This window comes from Thalassophryne amazonica, chromosome 18, assembly GCF_902500255.1.
Source record: "Thalassophryne amazonica chromosome 18, fThaAma1.1, whole genome shotgun sequence".
NCBI classification, from domain to species: Eukaryota; Metazoa; Chordata; class Actinopteri; order Batrachoidiformes; family Batrachoididae; genus Thalassophryne; species Thalassophryne amazonica.
The window spans coordinates 52,200,886-52,218,138 of NC_047120.1; the positions used below are offsets into that span (position 1 = coordinate 52,200,886).

The 17,253-nt window shown below is 40.2% G+C and overlaps 1 protein-coding gene across 1 annotated transcript in view; it reads left to right on the plus strand.

The window, feature by feature from the left end:
- Positions 1-17,253, plus strand: part of LOC117530592 (serine protease 27-like) — a 40,094-nt gene that overhangs the window by 10,590 nt on the left and 12,251 nt on the right. Inside the window, exons 2-3 of the mRNA XM_034193480.1 lie at positions 743-757; positions 2,980-2,994. Coding sequence (XP_034049371.1) covers positions 743-757; positions 2,980-2,994 — 30 coding nt within the window. The remainder of the gene's footprint in view (positions 1-742; positions 758-2,979; positions 2,995-17,253) is intronic.

Below are 17,253 nucleotides of genomic sequence, written 5' to 3' on the forward strand. Positions count from 1 at the left end.
TCACAGTGGACATGCACCTAAGATGAAAATTTCAGACCCCTCCATGATTTCTAAGTGGGAGAACTTGCAATATCGCAGGGTGTTCAAATACTTATGTTCCTCACTGTATATATATATATATATATATATATATATATATATATATATATATATATATATATATATATATATATATATATGTATATATATATGAACTGGTTTCTGGATATGTAAAAGTTTGATATTTTGTAGATCCTAACAGGTGGAGCTTGGATTTTTATTTATTTAATTATGTAGTTGCAATATGCTGTTTCTTTATTCAGCCACCAGCATGAACCTATAATTTACTTAATTATGCCTGTTTATCTTTTCTACAGAGTCCAGTGCTATCATGTATCATCATACATTGTGATTTCCAGATTTTTTTTTATTTTTATTTTTTTTAGATTATGTCTCCCACAGTGGACATGCACCTAAGATGAAAATTTCAGACCCCTCCATGATTTCTAAGTGGGAGAACTTGCAGTATCGCAGGGTGTTCAAATACTTATGTTCCTCACTGTATATATATATATATATATATATATATAATATATATGAACTGGTTTCTGGATATGTAAAAGTGTGATATTTTGTAGATCCTAACAGGTGGAGCTTGGATTTTTATTTATTTAATTATGTAGTTGCAATATGCTGTTTCTTTATTCAGCCACCAGCATGAACCTATAATTTACTTAATTATGCCTGTTTATCTTTTCTACAGAGTCCAGTGCTCAGGGTAAGTAATTGTTTGTAGATGTACAATTTAAAAAAAATGCATGCTGCCTAAGTAGTGAATTTCCTATTTCATATTTGGTGTATTGGGTTTAATTACGTAATTATATGTTAATGTTAATGATAATTGAGCCTCCTTTGAGGCGTTAGAGCCATTGTTGTAGCTATTTTTTTTTTTAGTTGTTTCTTTTATTACTGTTACTACCAGTCTAATACCTCTTTTCAGTGTAACTGCTGTGAATTGTAGCTCATTATTCTATTCCTGTGTGAATCTTAGGAGTGGTTACCATTTTCATCAGAGGTTAGCGCACGCTAGTTTGGCTACACTCTTGGATTTTCTGGTGCACAAAGTACACTGCTTTACACTTTACATAAATCCTGCACGATGCTGGCAGAGAGGGTGACTCTTTTACAGAGCCGTGTCCGTAAGATAGAACAGCTTCTTAGTTCAGTGGAGGTAGATGTTACGGGCACTCCAGATGAGGTTAGTGTTGGGCCAGCTACTGTGCTGCCCCATTAGGATTACTGTGTCGCATTAGGATTAGCCTCGAATCGCCAGGTGCGGATGATGGCTTTTGGACCATGGTTAGGAGGAGGAAGTCATGTAGGGCTTGGTGACTGGGTTCCTGTCCCTGTGAGATCAGATTTTTAGGTTCTGTTACTAACCTATCAAATTATTCATGGAGTAGAGCCTCCCTACTTAGCTGACCTGCTTAAACCCTACGTACCGGCCTGGGCTTTGCATTCTCAGGGTGCAGGACTACTTTGTGTCCCGAAGGTAAATAAAAAGTCTGCGGGTCACAGAGCTTTCTGTTATCGTGCACCTGCTTTGTGGAATGATCTCCCTGCATCAATAAAATAGTCAGATTCTGTAGAGACTTTCAAGTCCAGACACTTATGTTGGGAAAGTGTCGGTACACGGACCCACAACAGGGGGCGCAAAGGAACGGACAATGGAGTAGGTCAAATAACAACACTTTACTGTTGTGAATGTGCACAACAAATACAACAGATTACAACAATAGATCAGAATCATTCCACAAAGGTGTCGTGTGGGCAGGCTCGAAGATAGGAGACACCTGTCCAAAGCAGAGCCGGAACCACACGATTTCCTCCACCACCAGACCCCGGGAATACTGGAGCCGCCTAGTCCCGAACTCCCAGGTGGCCACTGCCTCCGCGTGTTGGACCTGGTACTGCTGGCAAGGAACAAAAACACAATTAAAGGTGGGCGCGTTTGCACCCAGTAATCCACACGGCAGGAAAGCTACCTCCACCTCTCGTTGGAAAAAAGGTCTGTTATCACTCACAAAAGTCACAAAAGGTTACTGTCAAGCAGTCAGCTGAGAATATTACCTTCCAGGTAGAACGATATCTCGGCAAAGAGGTGGAGACGTTGTCCTGCTGATGTACCCCTGCTGATTGGTAACAGCTGTTGCAGGTGATGCGTGACAGCTGTCACCCTGGCTGCTCCTGTGAGGCGGCTGCGCCCTCTGGTGCCTGGAGCCCGCACTCCAGGCAGGGCGCCCTCTGGTGGTGGGCCAGTAGTACCTCCTCTTCTGGCGGCCCACACAACAACTTATTTTCCTTATTTTCCTTTTCTTATGGCTAGTATACTGGCATAGTATGTTACTATGCTTTCTACCCTTTTAAATTCATTTGATTGAAATTCGTTCATTTGATCAACTTTAACTAAAGTCTGGGTCTTTTAGTGAAGCTAAATGCTGATAAATTATGCTGTATTTGTTGTCTTTCTGCCGCTTGATTCTGTTTTTTTTTACTCTCTGTTTAAGGTGTAGCTCCATCCAGAGATGGGGGTGGGTGTTTTCTTCTGCAGGCCTCCTGTCTTATGCACCAGCATGAACTCCCAAAATTTCCTGTCTTGTCGATTGTGTCGATAGCATAGCCCAAGCATAGGGTCACCCCTTTGAGTCTGGTCTGGTTGAGGTTTCTTCCTCAAATCATCAGAGGGAGTTTTTTCTTACCACTGTCGCCTGTGTGCTTGCTCTAGGAGTTGGTAAGGTTAGATCTTACTTGTGTGAAGCGACTTGAGGCAATTTTGTTGTGATTTGGCGCTATATAAATGAAAATAAATTGAAAATTTAGTTATTTAGTGGCTCCTAGCAGGTGTAACTGGGATGATTTGTCAAAATGTTGTTGCTTTAATCAACCATCACCATGGCCCTATAGTATGAATAACTATATCTATATTTCTCTTTCCTACAGGGTCCAGTACTCCGGGTAAGTGAAGTCACATTTTCACATTACAGATAATTGTGTCAACTGTATTGATGATATGACTCACTGTATCTTAATGTACAATTCTCAAGAAGAATGATAGTCTTTAGTGTCGCAGCTCAGGAGATTAAAGCTCAATGCAACGAGTACACAGAGGAATTCTGTCTTTTATTAAACATATGTTCAGAATAACAGTGGAGGGCGGTGAGAGTCCATTAACAAAAATCACCTTCAAGAGAAAAGCACAAACTAAAAAGACAACACCACCAACTTATTACTTTAGAAGTAGCTCATAATTACAGCAGCCTCAGGAACTGTCACAAGAGAACCAGTGACATTTAGTTTTACAGTTTCACTTAGATTTTGCTTTTATTAGTTGTCAAAATATGTAATTGGGTGGAGTTCATAATACAGTGCTTCTGTGTTTTCATAAAATTATTTTATTTATTATAATTTTATGTCACGCTTATGCCGCCATGATGCAAAATCAACAATTTAATATGCACCACGTCCTCAAGACATGCATTCAAGAATGCACAGGGATGTCCTGCGTATGTGGTGATTCTTATCCTTAACACTGATTCAAAACATTCAAAAACTGATATTTAAAATAAGATTGTCACCATTTTGTGTGCTTCTCCTCATTTCTATCAGCTCAGTCACCAGCCAGTTGCTACTTCTGTCCCTCTCTCGTGCTTCCTACAGGAGGCAGGATCAGCCTGCTGTGTGTGTGAGCATAGACTGTGTAAGGGGCGCTTAGAGTAGACGGCATACAACAGTGAACCAGGCTGCATTACTCGATTGAGGCTTTTCAGGTTTCAAATCCAGCAAAACCTCGGAGAGGTCGCTGCGCTGCGAGATCTCAGTAACATTGAGAACTGCATTGAGACGCTTTGATCACGCTTCACTTTAACCGCTGCACACGGACAACACAATTAACATCGCAACATAAAACTATTTTTATATTGTGCCTAAAACTCTTGTGAATATATTCTCTGGGTTTATCGACCTTGTTATTGCGTTTATTTTATGTAAACATGCGAGAATCACAGGCTGTCTCTCCGTTATTTTCAATGGGAGCTGCTGTGATCTACGCTCGCTTCCTGTTCATGTCGTTCCGGGGGAAAGTGAAGTTTGCTCTTTAACATCTTGATTATTGTTCTTTACGACACTGTTTGTCCTCTTTGTTCCAGACTAATATATATATATGTCTGAAATTCGGTTTGCGCTTATTAAATTCCATGCAGATTAAACGTAGTAGACACGGATTTTTTTGTTATAATTGTTTTAGCAAGTTTTCAGGGTATCATGCAGCAGTCTCTTATTAACGTGATGAAAAGCATAAAAAAAATTACATTTTTTGTAGTATAATATTCATTTACAATTATCGTGTGAATTCTCTGTTGTTTTGACTGCAGCGACTCTCTGGCATGCAAGGGATTATGGGATATGTGAAAACCCCGAATACCGAAATTTTGGAAGAATGGAATTGGTTTACTTATCTTTTTTTTTCCAAACTAGGAACCTAAAAGCCAAAGTGTACTGATCCCCATTTGTGTTGAAGCACTGTCTCCATATGAGATCAGACCGCTGCATGCACGTTAAAGAAGACAACGCCACCAAATGATCACATTACATTACTTATTGATTTGATGTTTTATGTGAATTGGTATAAGATTTCATAGATGCATGCTGTCAAATACAGACGCTGTCTATGATGATTTTTAATCTGTACAAAATGATGCTTTATGACATAGCATAATTTGCACAAAATCAAACATAAAATTGACATATTTTAATGAACTCAGTGACACAAGCTATTATCCAATTCAAAAACATTTAATCAAAAAGAGTTTATATTAACTCTATTAGACACTATGTACCCTCAATATTGGGGTGATTCTTTAACTATGGGCACTATTGGCCTTGTAAATGTAATTTCCACCACACCATTGCCTTACAATATAAAGCGCCTTGGGGCAACTGTTTGTTGTGATTTGGCGCTATATACATGTCCTCTGATGTCACTGTTTATCTCCATAGAAACTACCCAAACAATCTTTCATACAAACTGTTTAAAGGGACATTATAGTGTTATGGTGGAAATTACGGCAATAGTGTGGGACAACTACATTTTGTTTAAAAAATCACAACAGTTATATGACATTGAATACCCCAATTATGTTTTGATTATTTTACTGATATTTTATTCAGAGATATTTTACAACATTAGAAAAAATGTTTTTTTACCATTCATTTTTATCATTGAAGATCAAAAGTCTGGGTGTGTGACAAGCACAAAACAGCAATATTTGCATATAATGATGCTGAAAAAAAGGTGAAAAAGTCATCATAGACTACTAGAACAAATTTCTTAAAACACTTTCATTGTAAAGATAACTATAAAAGTGTGAAATTTCCCCTTTTTTTCTGTTTTTCATACAATATGATCAAAGGACATAATAAGTGCCCGTAGTCTAAGAATCACCCATTAATGTTTTTTTATATTCAAATATTTATTATCTTTTCACAAGCATGATACATGGTATTCACAGAAAGATAACATTACATATTACATATAAATATGTTTTTAGGCATGTGGCTCTTCTACTTTCAGATAGTCCCAGAAACTGTCCCAGAATGAAACACTGTTGCTTTCATTTCCACCCTCAGCTAACCTTGTTAGAGTACATTCATATGAAACAGTTTCAGTCATTACACTGGCCCATTCTCGAATACTGGGTACAATCGGAGTCTTCCATTGTCTCAAAATAATTAAACAAGTTGTAATCAAGCTTACAGAAACCACTGAGAAATATTTTTTGAGACATTCAGAAGATAGCTTTTGTCTCCCATTAGACAAATCTCTAGACAGAGTGGTATATCTAAACCAAGCCAGCCACTTAAAATATACTCAACAAAAATATAAACGCAACGCTTTTGGTTTTGCTCCCATTTTGTATGAGATGAACTCAAAGACCTAAAACTTTCTCCACATACACAATATCAACATTTCCCTCAAATATTGTTCACAAACCAGTCTAAATCTGTGATAGTGAGCACTTCTCCTTTGCTGAGATAATCCATCCCACCTCACAGGTGTGCCATATCAAGATGCTGATTAGACACCATGATTAGTGCACAGGTGTGCCTTAGACTGCCCACAATAAAAGGCCACTCTGAAAGGTGCAGTTTTATCATACAGCACAATGCCACAGATGTCGCAAGATTTGAGGGAGCGTGCAATTGGCATGCTGACAGCAGGAATGTCAACCAGAGCTGTTGCTCGTGTATTGAATGTTCATTTCTCTACCATAAGCCGTCTCCAAAGGCGTTTCAGAGAATTTGGCAGTACATCCAACCAGCCTCACAACCGCAGACCACGTGTAACCACACCAGCCCAGGACCTCCACATCCAGCATGTTCACCTCCAAGATCGTCTGAGACCAGCCACTCAGACAGCTGCTGAAACAATCGGTTTGCATAACCAAAGAATTTCTGCACAAACTGTCAGAAACCGTCTCAGGGAAGCTCATCTGCATGCTCGTCATCCTCATCGGGGTCTCGACCTGACTCCAGTTCGTCGTCGCAACTTCGCACAGCCATTGAAGAGGAGTGGACCAACATTCCACAGGCCACAATTGACAACTTGATGAACTCTATGCGAAGGAGATGAGTTGCACTGCATGAGGCAAATGGTGGTCACACCAGATACTGACTGGTATCCCCCCCCCAATAAAACAAAACTGCACCTTTCAGAGTGGCCTTTTATTGTGGACAGTCTAAGGCACACCTGTGCACTAATCATGGTGTCTAATCAGCATCTTGGTATGGCACACCTGTGAGGTGGGATGGATTATCTCAGCAAAGGAGAAGTGCTCACTATCACAGATTTAGACTGGTTTGTGAACAATATTTGAGGGAAATGGTGATATTGTGTATGTGGAAAAAGTTTTAGATCTTTGAGTTCATCTCATACAAAATGGGAGTAAAACCAAAAGTGTTGCGTTTATATTTTTGTTGAGTGTATATATGACCTTCTCCCAAAGAGGTGTGATGAGCGAGCAATCCCAAATACAATGATTAAAAGTTCCCCTTTCCCTTCTACATTTCCAGCACAAATCATCCCCCAACAGTTTAATTCTGAACAATCTTGCTGGAGTAAAATAATACCTGTGCAAAACTTTGTAATGTGTAATTTTACTCCTGGCCTCTCTCACGTATTTACCACACTCTGCCACTATTTCTTCCCACTTATCGGGTTGATATTCATGACCCAAGCCTTTTTGCCAGCTTCCTTTGAGACTATTATTGTCGTTACTACTGGCAAGACGAGCAACTTTATAGAACTGAGAGGCCCTACGTTTTATCAGTGGGAGCTTCATGAAATTTATAATTTCTGTCAACCACAGTCCCCTGAACAATGTGTAACACTGTAGTGGGTGTGACCATGTCAATACGGACATCACATCACCGATGAGCTCACATGAACGAGCAAGCGGGTGGTTGTGTCAGGAGCGCTGAGGTCCTCTCCCTCTTCTTTCTTTGATTATTTATTTTACTTTATGTTATTTGTACTTTATTAAGTTCATTTCCTTATTTTTTTTTATATTTATATTTTTAAGAATTTATTTAATTCTTGTTTTATTTTAGTTATGTATTTGTCATATAATTATGTATTTATTTATTGTATCATTTTGTTTATTGTTTTTTGTTTTAATTTAACACATTGTGTTCACTCTGTCACTGTCAGCTGAGAGAGTGAGTCTGAGCTGGACACGCCCCCTTGTCTGGGGTGTGAAACAAAGCCGTCACACATGAATGAGCTCACGACGTTCTCCTTATTGCAGCCATTCCCAAAGTCAACAGTGCCACGGCCCCCTTCTAAACCTGACAAGTCTCTGCGGCCCCCCTAGCAGTACTGACTATAAAATAGCACAAACAACAACAGTCTATTTTTGTGATCATTTATTTAAGTCGAATAAAACATCCGTAGCAAAAATCCAATGTACAAACCTGGTTTAATTTATTTGTAATGTAGAAAATGTAAATACTTAAGTGTAATCAGGTTAAAGCACGGTTAAAGCACCATATTCGACATCTGTTTGAACATAATGAACACATACTGTTTTAAGGGAATGCCTGAATTAATCCATGGCCAATTATGTAAATGTGATGTCCCGCATAAGCATAAATGCGCAAAATTCAGTCACTTGTATTTGAACCAAAGCAAACAGTGTTTCAATCACTTCACCACCGAAGCAATAAAACATCAGAGGTGCCACATTTGCTCACCTAATGAGACGGATGATGCTGTTTCGCGGCTGCCAATGTCCCAGTGTCCGGCTGAATGGAGGATAGTTTTAGGCAGAGATCTGGCCCCGTGTTTAGTCTGTTTCTGTACTTTGTTTTCAGTGCCGCTAGTGCTGAATTCCAGTTTCACAAAGATATGTGGTAGTAAATGGCATAAAAAAACTTAAGGGCTTTGTTGGCAAGCTCTGTATATTCCACGCAAGTGCGCATCCAAAAGTTCGCCAGATGAGTCTCTGTAAAGACCAGTTTCAGGGAGCTATCACAAGATTATTCCACAAGTGTTGTGTGGGCCGCTGAAGAGGAGGTACTGCTGGCCCACCACCACCAGAGGGCGCCCTGCCTGGAGTGCGGGCTCCAGGCACCAGAGGGCGCTGCCGCCTTATGGGAGTAGCCTGGGTGACAGCTGTCACCCATCACCAGACACAGCTGTTCCACTCAGCACAGAGGTATATCTGGAGGACGGCGTCTCCACCTCAGTGCCGAGATATTGCCTAAGACTGAGGTAATATTCTCTGCATTTATATTCTGAACAACCAGCTAAACTTGTTAAACCTTTTCAGGACTGTTGACTACTGATAGCTTCATTGCTTGGATAAGTACTCACCTTCCTGCTGTACTTTGACAAGAGGTGGAGGCGGCTTCTCCCCTCTCCGTTACTGGGTGCGGTCGCATCCACACCTGTGTGTTGTTGCTCTCTCCCGCCAGCAGTACCGGATCCGACGAGCGGAGGCAGTGGCCACCTGGGAATTCGGGACTTGGCGGTTCCAGTATTTCCAGGGTTCAGTGGCAGAGGAGATCTGGGTGGTTCCGGTTCGACTGAGACGGACGTCTCCTACCTTCGAGCCTGCCCACACGACACCAGCGGATTCGACCCCAAATTGTGATTGTTGTATTTATTGTGCTCATTTCACAATAGTAAACCTTGTTATTTACCTTCTCCATTGTCCGTTCATTGCGCCCCCTGTTGTGGGTCCGTGTTCCTACACTTTCACAACAACAAGGCTGTCTTGCTCTTTGGATGTAAGTCCAGTGATGGTGTCCGGGTCTTGGGTGACAAACGGGTTCTGAATCCAGTTGTGTTGCTTGTCGAGTGCTGGAAAGTGGAGGTGCATCTGACTTCCCAAGGCCCGCAGGTGCGCGCGGACAGCAATTGAGACAGCGCTGGGATCTCCTGCTCCTCCGTGCGCAATAAGTCACACAAACTCTCGAATGGTTCGTAGTTGTTGTGTGTCACTCTTCGGTCCCATAACTCAAACTTTCAATCTTATTCTGGACTTGAAACACATTCACTGCTTTTCCCTGCAGCGAGAGGTTAAGCCCATTTAAATAGCCAAAAATATCAGCCAAATATACCAATGAAGAAAGCCGCTCAAAGTCACAGAATGACTTTGTGTCCACAAAAAACACTCTCACTTCGTCACGCAATTCATAAAGCGGTGTGAGCACTTTTCCTCGTGAAAGCCAGCGGACTTCAGTGTGAAGGAGAAGTTGCCGGTGTTTGCTTCCCATCTCCGCGCACAGGATCCCAAACAGGTGGGACTGCAATGGGCAGCTTTTGATAAAATTGACTGTCTTTATAGCTTCATCCAAAACTTGTTTTAGGTTTGCCGGCATAGTCTTAGTGGCCAGTGCCTCGCGGTGAACGCTGCAGTGGACGGCAGTAAGCAGCGGAGCCACATCCTTAACACGTTTCACACCTCCAGACAGTTTTCCCACTATGTCCCTCGCTCCGTCCATGCTCAGTCCCACACGTTTCCCCCATTTGATGTCGTTTGCAGTCATAAATTCATTCATTGTTTGAAATATGGCCTCCGCTGTAGTGTTTGATTGTAAAGGCTTGCAAAAAAAGAAAATCTTCATGTATTTCTCCACTGTGTTCATATCTAACAAACACAAGCAAATTTGCCAAAGCTGCAATATCAGCGAATTCATTGATTTGAAGAGCAAAGAAACAACTTGCTCTGATTCTGGTCACAAGTTATTTTAACACATCATCAGCCATGTTGTCGCAGGGGTGGTGGCCAAGTGGTTAATGCGCTTGGTTTCAGTTCAGAAGGTTCCGGGTTCAAATCCCACCCCTGCCACATTTCTCCATGTAATGTGGAGTTGCGTCAGGAAGGGCATCCAGCGTAAAACTTGTGCCAATTCAAACATGCAGATCCACCTTGGATTTGCTGTGGCGACCCCAAGTGCAAACAAGGGAGCAGCTGAAGGCACTTACTTTTACTATCAGCCATGTCGTCAATGCGTTGTTTTACTGTATTGTCCGAGAGCGAAATTACATTCAGTTTTTTTGCAGCTTTTTCACCAATCATTGCATTAACCATTTCTTTAGCAGCCGGTAAAATAAGATCCTCTCCAATTGTATGTGCTTTTCCTGTCTGTGCGATTAACTTCGATACCTTGAAAGATGCCTCCACAGCTCTGGCTTATTCACCCTCCATCACACACGTTGTTTCAATTGATTTTTTTCAAATGGTATATTCCTGTAATTTATTTTCAAAGAACTCCTTGGGCTTGGATGAATATTGTCCATGTTTGGTTTCCAGATGGCGTTGAACTTTGCAGGGCTTCAGGGCTTCGTTAGCTAGAACTTCTGTGCAGATGACACAGATGGGTCGAGGGTTGTCAACTGGTCCCACGCTGGTAAATCCCAGAGACAGGTACTCACTTGAGTACCTTCTTCGTTTTTTGACATGTGCTCCTCTTGATTTTAATGATCTTGACTTAAATCAACAGGAGACTTGTTTTTGCTGACCAGCCAACGATCCATGACAGCTATTTAATTCCCGCCATTTATGCATCCCCTCTCGTATAATTTCCCCCATCTAACATATGCACACACCTTAATAAACACACGTTCTGGGCTGTTTTTTGTGACCTGCGTTAACTTAGACTTACAGGCAGAGTTTAACAGTGTATTTACAAATCTGAGTAATCCCCACTGCTTCAAATAATTGAAATATGAGGTCTGTTAGAAAAGTATCCGACCTTTTTGTTTTTTCAAAAACCATATGGATTTGAATCACGTGTGATTGCATCAGCCAAGCTTGAACCTTCCTGCGCATGCGTGAGTTTTTTCACGCCTGTCGGTTGTGTCATTCGCCTGTGAGCAGGCTTTGTGTGAGCAGTGGTCCACCCCTCTCGTCGTTTTTTTATTGCGAATAAATGTCTGAACGATTTGGAGCTTTGCCGCATCAATTTTTTTCCAGAAACTGTGAGAGACCTCCAGGTGGACACTGTTCGGAAAATTAATATGGCTTTCAGGGATGATTTTATGGGGATTACACAGATTAAGGAGTGATCCAGATGGTTTAAAGACCGCCCACAACTGCTGAGAGTGCGCCGCGCTCCAAACGCTGATCGACAGGCTGAAACAACCAGATCATTTCCAACGTGAAGGCTTTGTTGATCCGGGACGTCGTTTGACTTTCACAAAAAGGCAGAAGGCATGGATATCAGCACTTTTTCGGCACATTCCACTGTCACAGAAAAGCGGAGGGACGCGCCACGGAGCCGTTCATTACGCGGCACAAAACCATCTCCGTGTTGGTCTCACAGGACGGCTTTCAGGTGGATTTCAGACGGCTGTCGGTTGCTTTTCAGTCGTGTGATTATCCGAGAAATTGAGCATGAGCTGGACATGCCCCACCATGTCTTGTGAGGCTTCATCACGGCGTTGCTTTGCGCCATGCGGCTCCACCACGACACACGGAATTCCGCTCCTCTTTCCATGACAAAAACTCCTGTAACTGTGGAATGTGCCGTTCATTTCTAAACTGGACGCTGTCTTGATCTGGTATGTCATCTGACTAGCACAGGAATTGTGAAAAGACGTGGACATCAGCACTTTTTTGGCACATTGAGACAGACGTGCGGAGGAGTTCCGCGCGTCGCGGTGGAGCCGCATGGCGCAACGCAACGCTGTGATGAAGCCTCACAGGACATGTTGGGGCATGTCCAGCTCATGCTCAATTTCTCGGATAATCACACGACTGAAAAGCAACCGACAGCCGTCTGAAATCCACCTGAAAGCCGTCCTGCGAGACCAACACGGAGGTGGTAGAGAAGCTTGAATCTTTGACTGGACTGGGTTGCTTGACGTGAGGACGTTTCGCTTCAAATCGCAGAAGCTTCCTCAGCTAAAATTCTTGCTCTGGAAGTCTGACTTCTGTCTGACTCTTGTAGAGAAGAATAAAACAGAAGCCAACACTCCAGCTTTTGTTGGCTTCTGTTTTATTCTTCTCTTTTGTTGGCTTCTGTTTTATTCTTCTCTACAAGAGTCAGACAGAAGTCAGACTTCCAGAGCAAGAATTTTAGCTGAGGAAGCTTCTGCGATTTGAAGCGAAACGTCCTCACGTCAAGCAACCCACTCCAGTCGAAGATTCAAGCTTCTCTACTATGGAAACCACCTGGACAACTGAGAGTCTACACAGAAACACGGAGGCGGTTTTGTGCCACGTAATGAACGGCTCCGTGGCCCATCCCTCCGCTTTTCTTTCCATGAAAAAAACTCCTGTAACAGTGGAATGTGCTGAAAAAGTGCTGATATCCACACCTTCTGCCTTTTTGTGAAAGTCAGACGACGTCCCGGATCAACAAAGCCTTCACGTTGGAAATGATCTGGTTGTTTCAGCGGGGTTTGAGCCTGTCGATCGGCGCTCGGAGTGCGGCGCTCTCTCAGCAGTTGTGGGCGGACTTTAAACCGTCTGGATGAATGAATGAATGAATGAATGAATGAATGAATGAATGAAAACTGTTTATTTCAAACATTTGATACAACAACAAATACAAGATAGATCAGTGAAGACAACAACAAAAAAGTTCCTACTGTGTACCCAACATGTCCGAAAAGGGGTAGGGTGAAGCATCAGCTTATTTATGCCTACCCCTTCTTCCCCACAACCACTAATACCCTTTGCCACATATACACATAGATTCCTACACACCTAAACCGATATCAATATATATATATATATATATATATATATATATATATATATATATATATATATATATATATATATATATATATATATATATATATATACACACACACAAACATAAATATACACCTACACATTCCTACTTACATACAAAATACTATATATTTACAAGCCGAAGCAAAAAACAAGCCGAAGCAAAAAACAAAAACACCAAACAAAAACATATTTTTGTACCGCTGTTTGAACTGGTTCATGCTTGGACATTGCTTGAGCCCCACTCCCAATCTGTTCCACATCCTCACCCCACAGACAGAAATACAGAAACCTTTTAATGTTGTTCGTGCCCACTGATGCTTTAAATTAAATTTCCCCCTCAGATTGCAATCCCCTGATCTGTTAAAAAAAAAACATATTTTTAATATTTCCTGGAAGTAAATTGTTTATTGCTTTATACACGATTTGTACTGTTTGAAAATGAACCAAGTCTGTGAATTTTAAGAATTTGGATTGTAAAAATAGTGGATTTGTATGATCTCTATAGCCAGTATTATGAATAATTCTTATAGCTCTTTTCTGCATTACTGATAGTGATTGTGTTGTACCTTTATAAGTATTACCCCATACCTCTGCACAGTACTGTAAATATGGTAAAACCAGTGAGCAGTAAAGAATGCGGAGTGAGTTGTGGTCCAGAATATGTTTTGCTTTGTTTAGAACTGAAATGCTTCTTGACAGTTTACTTTGTATATGTTTTATATGAGTCTTCCAGTTTATCTTATCATCTATTATCACCCCCAGAAACTTATTTTCATGTACCCTTTCAATATCTACCCCCTCGACTTGTAACTGAACCTGTATGTCTGTATTACAATAGCCAAATAACATGTATTTTGTTTTACTTAAGTTTAATGATAATTTGTTTCTGTCAAACCATATTTTCAATTTTCCCATTTTTATACTGATCCTCCTCAGTAACTCCTGCAAATCCCCCCCTGAACAAAAAATGCTTGTGTCATCTGCAAATAATACTAATTTTAATATTTTGGAAACATTGACAATATCATTTATATAAATTAGAAACAGTTTTGGACCCAATACTGACCCCTGTGGGACGCCACAAGCATTGTCCAAGCATGATGATGTATATTCCCCCAACTTCACAAACTTTCTGTTAAAGTAGCTTCTCACCCAGTGCAACACCAACCCCCTAATCCCATACTGTTCAAGTTTATTGATTAATATGTCATGATTGATTGTATCAAAAGCCTTTTTAAGGTCTATAAATATTCCAACTGAATGTAATTTGTGGTCTATGGCATTTGTAATCTCCTCAACTGATTCTATTAATGCAAGTGATGTTGAACTATGTGCTCTGAATCCATATTGACTATCAGTAAGTAATTTATGTTTATTCATGAATTTGTCTAATCTATTATTGAATCACCTTTCTAATAATTTGGAAAATTGTGGAAGCAAAGAAACAGGTCTATAATTTGTGAAGTGGTGTCTATCCCCAGTCTTATACAGCGGCACAACCTTAGCTATTTTCATTTGATAGGGAAATTTACCGGTTTGAAATGATAAGTTACAGATGTATGTTAATGGTTCTACAATCCATTCAATGACCTGTTTTACCACCACCATATCAATTTCATTTAAATTGGTAGATGTTTTATATTTACAATTATTCACAATGTCTATAATTTCTTTTCCATCCACTGCTGTGAGGAACATTGAACAGGGATTTCTTTCTATGAGATTATTATCCCAATCCTCAGGTTGGGAATCGGGAATTTTTTCTGCCAAGCTTGGTCCAATATTTACAAAAAAAGTATTAAAACCGTTGACTACCTCATCCTTATTTTCCTTCTTAACATTATTATCAATGAAATACTGAGGGTAACTCTGTTTTTATTACCATTTTTGATAATGCTATTTAATATATCCCATATTCCTCTAATATTGTTTTTGTTATTATATAATATGTTACTATAATATTCCTTCCTACATACCCGTATAATATTAGTTAATCTATTTTTGTATTTCTTATATCTATTTATCAAATAATGATGTAAATATTTGTAAAAAAGTTTCATCAACATCACTTTCACTGTATACCTTTTCCCAGTTTTGCTCCTGTAAATCCTTCTTTAGTGTGTTCATGTTTTCCTCTGTCCGCACTCACCTGTATTTTATTTTCTCCTCTGGCTGATTCCGCCGGTGGTTTCTATTATAAACGATGAAAACTGGTAGATGATCACTAATGTCATTGATTAATAATCCACTCACAGTATTATTCTCAATATTATTGCTGAATATATTATCAATTAAGGTAGCACTATGGGATGTAATTCTGTAATTAGACCCCATTCCTACCAGGCTGCTCAAGGAAGCCCTACCATTAATTAATGCTTCGATCTTAAATATGATCAATCTATCTTTATTAGTTGGCTATGTACCACAGGCTTTTAAGGTGGCAGTAATTAAACCATTACTTAAAAAGCCATCACTTGACCCAGCTATCTTAGCTAATTATAGGCCAATCTCCAACCTTCCTTTTCTCTCAAAAATTCTTGAAAGGGTAGTTGTAAAACAGCTAACTGATCATCTGCAGAGGAATGGTCTATTTGAAGAATTTCAGTCAGGTTTTAGAATCCATCATAGTACAGAAACAGCATTAGTGAAGGTTACAAATGATCTTCTTATGGCCTCAGACAGTGGACTCATCTCTGTGCTTGTTCTGTTAGACCTCAGTGCTGCTTTTGATACTGTTGACCATAAAATTTTATTACAGAGATTAGAGCATGCCATAGGTATTAAAGGCACTGCGCTGCAGTGGTTTGAATCATATTTATCTAATAGATTACAATTTGTTCATGTAAATGGGGAATCTTCTTCACAGAATAAGGTTAATTATGGAGTTCCACAAGGTTCTGTGCTAGGACCAATTTTATTCACTTTATACATGTTTCCCTTAGGCAGTATTATTATTAGACGGCATTGCTTAAATTTTCATTGTTACGCAGATGATACCCAGCTTTATCTATCCATGAAGCCAGAGGACACACACCAATTAGCTAAACTGCAGGATTGTCTTACAGACATAAAGACATGGATAACCTCTAATTTCCTGCTTTTAAACTCAGATAAAACTGAAGTTATTGTACTTGGCCCCACAAATCTTAGAAACATGGTGTCTAACCAGATTCTTACTCTGGATGGCATTACCCTGACCTCTAGTAATACTGTGAGAAATCTTGGAGTCATTTTTGATCAGGATATGTCATTCAAAGCGCATATTAAACAAATATGTAGGACTGCTTTTTTGCATTTGCGCAATATCTCTAAAATTAGAAAGGTCTTGTCTCAGAGTGATGCTGAAAAACTAATTCATGCATTTATTTCCTCTAGGCTGGACTATTGTAATTCATTATTATCAGGTTGTCCTAAAAGTCCCTGAAAAGCCTTCATTTAATTCAAAATGCTGCAGCTAGAGTACTGACAGGTCACTCACAAGTAAGACTTTCATTTTGAATGACTTTTTCTCCAGTCGTGATCTGGACTTTCTCCTGTTAACGGAGACCTGGTTGAAACCAGGTGAAAATAGCGCCTTTTCTGAGCTCCTCCCCCCCGGCTGCTCGTTTTTCAGCTCCCCGCGAGCATCAGGTCGAGGCGGGGGTGTGGCCACAGTTTTTAAAGACAGTTTTAAATGCCGATTTTTATCTTCTAATGTCTACTCCACTTTTGAACTTCAGTTGTTTGTGATGGAGTTCGACTGTCCTGTGCTCTGTGCTGTTGTTTATCGTCCACCAAAATTTAATAAGGATTTTATTCAGGAGTTTTCTGAGTTTCTGGCAGATTTTATCCCAAAATATGACAAGTTTTTGGTCTGTGGTGATTTTAATATTCATATCTGTTGTCCTTCTAATCAGCTGGCTGATGATTTTAAAAGCCTCCTGAACTCTTTTGGTCTAACACAAGTTGTGGATGGACCAACACATAA